General features: G+C 37.1%; 1 protein-coding gene across 1 annotated transcript; it reads right to left on the reverse strand.

Annotated features, from left to right (window-relative positions):
* Positions 1 to 6: 6 nt before the first annotated feature.
* On the reverse strand, positions 7 to 4,783 carry LOC117110590. Its single transcript, XM_033253342.1, has 4 exons — positions 4,773 to 4,783; positions 2,659 to 2,729; positions 1,786 to 1,894; positions 7 to 1,136 (listed from the first exon to the last, which is right to left on the reverse strand). Exons 3-4 carry the CDS (start codon positions 1,809 to 1,811, stop codon positions 383 to 385), a joined length of 780 nt encoding a protein of 259 aa, XP_033109233.1. The 5' UTR covers positions 1,812 to 1,894; positions 2,659 to 2,729; positions 4,773 to 4,783; the 3' UTR covers positions 7 to 382.
* Between the last annotated feature and the right edge of the window lie 6 nt (positions 4,784 to 4,789).

Raw genomic sequence — 4,789 nt, forward strand, 5'->3', positions numbered from 1 at the left:
AGTTTCACCGTTAAAATGTTTTTCATGTTTAGACGTGACAGTGGTTTTAAATTGGTATTCCAGTTCACCACTTTGGGTTGCTATTGTAATAAAGAAATTAAAAAGAAATTAAGAAAGATATATATACCGATACATGAAAATATAGTTTCAGAAGACAAATAGATATGGGGAATAGCCACTAACATTAATCATTACAACTTCCATCATCACTACCATCATCATCACTATCATAATTAATTTGTAATAATTCATCAATGATGAGCGTATTATTATTGTTATTATTATCATTATGGCATGCTAGGTAAACAATGTCTTACACAGAAGGGCATATATTACAATAGCAAAAAACACAATTTATAATTATAATTAATTTTCGCGAAAACTACTCGAACACCTTAGTGTGGAAAGTTTGCATTCCTTTATAAAATGTCGTTGAAGTTTGAATACCATAGTCTACCATTTTCCTTGCGTTGCAGCTTACATAACGCATTGCCCTCTTAAAATGCAACATTTTAGCTCTAGTTACATCGAATTCCAGCTTTTGTAGCGCCAGAACACGCTCGTAAGAAGCGACGGCAGCTTCGGCCGTAGACGGTCGCCGGTTGAATGAGATGACACAATAACACTCGTCGCTTATTGAAGGGTACTTGCGAATGTACGAATGCGTTAACGATAAAACACAGATACCCTTGTCTGGAATGTTAACGAATTCGTCGTCAGAAAGTGGAATAGAGGTTATACTATCATTTGGAGAAGCAGTAGCAAACGCATCATCGTCTGCTGAAATAACAAAATCATCATTACGTGGTAACGAGACTGTTGGCGCGTCTGTACGTTTCGGTCCGTTCGTTGAAAAGTCAAATGAAATTTGACTATATTTAGAATTATTGTTATTGAGTTTATCGGTTACTTTTTTCAGAGAAACCTTTCTGTCATTATGTTTGCATTCATTTCCCATTTCAACATTTCCATTCTCGCCACAGAAATCGACTTCATCGGTTACGTTTTTCAGAGAAACTCTTCTGTCATTATGTTTGCATTTATTTCCCCTTCCATCGCTTCCATTCGCCCCGCAGAAGTCGAGTTTGTCTAATTCCTCTTTATTCTCAACCGAAGTAAGGTCAACACTCTTCCTACTAAAGAAAGAACATAATAGAATATTAAAATAGTCATTCGTGTTTATAGTTCACTGTGTTGCAACAGCTAAACATTAATAAACGCATAAGCCTGTTTTCCTTGAAATCGCCACATTGTCGCTACAGTGTTTTCAGTGCAATCGTTGTACTGTGTAGCAGTCAACGACGCAATCGGATGGTTCCCAGATACGACGGACCAATAGCATCACCGAAAGCTGTCAGGGAGCGTGTAGCGATTGTATGGAAACAAAGCTTAGAACATGGATGGATTATTGAGTTAATTCATAGCTCATAAATCAATGTAGGCCTATTCCATCTTACAAATACAACAAAGTTAAATGTTGATTGGTGGTGGCGATGGTGATGGAAATAGTGAAGTGGCGGCGCTACGGGGGGTGGGGGCGCTAGGGGCTACATCCCCCTTGTCGGAGAGGTCTCCCCCCCCCCACCCCTCACGTCGGGGAGAATAAAACATTCAAAAAATTGTATGTATTTTGTACATATTAATAGACTCTAAAATCGATTAAGTACCGGTAAACATTGGAAACTAAATTGTCCTATTTTCAGGGGTGGGGTGGGGGGGGGGATCGTTAAATCAAAAGAACCTTTTATCATGAACTTACGCCGCACTCACTGTTAACCAACTTACCAGTCATGTAGAGCATATACAGCCATTATTATAAAAACAAAGACCAAGATTGATGTTGGTATTCCTATTATTATTGCGGGAACAGTCAAACCTTTAGCTTTATCTTCACCTATTTTTGAAATAAACATTTGTCATATCAATTTATGCTAATATATTTTCAACGTTGAAAAGAAATTGAATAGTAGTGATTTTCAAAAAAACATAAACAAAACAAAAAAAAACTCAAGTTTCGGAAAAGAAAATCAGAACTTAGCCTAATAAGCAGCTTACAAATATCATAAGTACCGGTATAGGCGTATAGAAATTTTCTTCACAATAATGCTGTGATAAAGCAGGCACCTACTGCGTCGTACAACGGTCCTAGGACTGTCGGCCGACGAATGTAACTCCACTCCATGTGAGCGCAAGACGACGCGACGCCGACTGCTGGTTGTCAGCGGCAGCTTGTGGCAGTCTGAATGGATCGCCATTAAAAACGATTCGTTCCGCGCGCGTCGTGGCGTCGAGTTCTTTATAGAATCGCGTCAGGCGCAGTGAGTGACCGGCTTAATAAATTGTCGTAAGCGAACTCAATCACTGTTGGAGTCTCTTTAGTCATTGCCCTTCACGGGTAGGGTATTATCTATATACAAAATTGATGTAAATATTGATAAAATGCCTCGGCCTCTCCTTAGTAATAGACCTTTCCGGAGTATCAATCAAACAACTGACCAATCATGACAAGGTCTGCAATACGTGTTTGTTCCACAATATCCAAGAGGTGGTGAGACCTAAGGTCCATTGATTCAACTGTTTATATGTGTGTGTGTGTGTATGTATGTATGTATGTATTTTTTTATAGTATCAAGCCCCATAGGGCCTGAATAATCTTACCTACACTAGTGCTACTCCCAGAATCCGATGAGGTTGTGGAAAATGTTTGAGATGTAGAATAATGTATTGTCCTGCATTTAAAAAAAATCAAAGAACATCATTAAAATCAGTGTAAGCATAATGCAAAAAAATACATCAGTAAAACAAAACACCAACAAAAGATATGATATAATGACAGTAATAAGGGTGTAGCAGTATACCACTTACAAACTTCTTTTTCGAATAGGGGGCCTCCATCTTCTTATTAATGCGATACTCTGCTTCAAATTGTACAATATTACTGTATATATTAAATTGTCTTTGTGATAACGTTGAATCGTTTTAATGAGCATAATACCTTTTTATATAGCTTTCCGAAAGCCTTGGAAATAAGAAATATTTATATGGCCTGTTTATCTACACTTTGACGATAACGATCAAAAACAATTTTTTTCCTAAATCAAATGACGTCATAATCATGAAAAAAATGATAAAATTGTAGTGGTAAAAACGATTTTATCGTTATTCTCATGATTATGACGTCATTTGATTTGATTTCATTTGTGAATTTTTTTTAATCGTATACACAATAAATCGTTATCGAATCATCTAGTTGCTTTTTATTGTGGATCGTTATCGTCATAGTGTACAGGCCTTAGATTCTGAATAGGTGAGTAACAATTAATTAATTATAGGTTCATTTTATTCATAGGTCCTTTAAAAAGGTATTACACAAAAATGTTCTGTCCCTGCACCAAAACCCACTGAAACATAGCATCCATATCTATTTGACATTCACTAGTATGATTTCTACAGAATATTCAGACTATAGACGAATCCAAGAGAGCTTTTTTAAACGTCGCCCTCTTTTGTCAAAGCCATTACTGTGGGTGGCATTTCCGAAATTGGAAGATGTTTAAATACACGAACTATACTTAACTTTGATAAATTTTTGGTTTGAAGACTGACGGCATTATTTTCAGCTGCAAAATAAAAAGCCGGATTTCTCAATGGTACTGTGTTTATAACCACACGCATTAACATAGGAGTAGGCCTAGTAGGGAGGGACGACTCATGGACTCCCCAATAATGGTGTCGACAAAAGAGGGCGCCATTTTTCTTGAATCTGCATAATTATGAGTTTGGTCCTCTACAATATGATTCTCAGGCATCGGATCAGGAACATAGCCGTTTGTACACTCATTGGAGGCTTAAACCACTTTAAATACTGGGTCTAAGTATAGGCCTACTTGTTTCTTGGTGCTTAGGACGCAATTGACGAACTTTATCTATGAGTCTTAAAAACTCAGTCTTGAATTTGTGGGGGTGTTTATATAATTGGCAATCCAAGGTCAAGAAAAAAATGTATAGAAAAAACTATACAACCTATGAAAGAACTCGGAGGGGATTATCACGCTAGCTTTCATTTTTACTTTATTCGACGATTTCTTTTATTGTATTCTGTACACAGTGATCTAGTTAGAGATTTAAGTAATCCAGTCTGTATATGCACTCAAAAAATAAATTTAAAAATGATTTTGCTATGCGGAAAATTGGGTCATTTTCTGAGGGAAACTGCTGTTGTGTACAGAACCTTAATTATTCTGATAACTGCCTTAGCTCAATACACTTAAGGCCAACTCAGACAGCGTCGGCCGACGAAGCCCGACCCGATTTATCGTCGGGGACAGTCTTAAGCCGTCGTGAGAAATATTAAACACGTTTACTATTCTACTACGCGACTGCCCCCGACGCATACCATCGCGTCTGCGTTCAACTCACACAGACCCGACGCGACAACAAATCGCGTCGGGCTGCGTCGGCCGACGCTGTCTGAGTTGGCCTTTAGTTTTTAAAGTTACATTCGGTACTCTACTGCATGTGCATATATATTTACAAAAATGTATTTTGGTATTTTAAGATTTTCAGATTTTGAACAAGCACGAGAGTAAATAGTAAGTGCTGCAGGTATTAATAGTGATAGAATACAATTGTAAAAATAATATAGTTAATAATAATATCAATTTTAAAATCAGACGGCTGTGAGTCAAAAATTTGAGGAAGTGAGCGAGCAAAAATGGTGTAGAAAGAAATATAGCTATATAAATGAAATATACAATAGGAAACGTTCTTACTCGGTTTCATTTGGTAT

This window comes from Anneissia japonica, unplaced genomic scaffold (genome assembly GCF_011630105.1).
Source record: "Anneissia japonica isolate Jap-2015-1 unplaced genomic scaffold, ASM1163010v1 scaffold53116_len9983_cov93, whole genome shotgun sequence".
Classification (NCBI taxonomy): domain Eukaryota; kingdom Metazoa; phylum Echinodermata; class Crinoidea; order Comatulida; family Comatulidae; genus Anneissia; species Anneissia japonica.

What these genes read in the sequence shown, in the direction of transcription:
- LOC117110590 (XM_033253342.1), bottom strand. Translation starts at nt 1,811, where the DNA reads ATGGCTGTATATGCTCTACATGACTG. An exon ending in GTATATGCTCTACATGACTG is followed by an intron (nt 1,137 to 1,785) that starts GTAAGTTGGTTA and finishes TTCTTTCTTTAG; the next exon opens with TAGGAAGAGTGTTGACCTTA.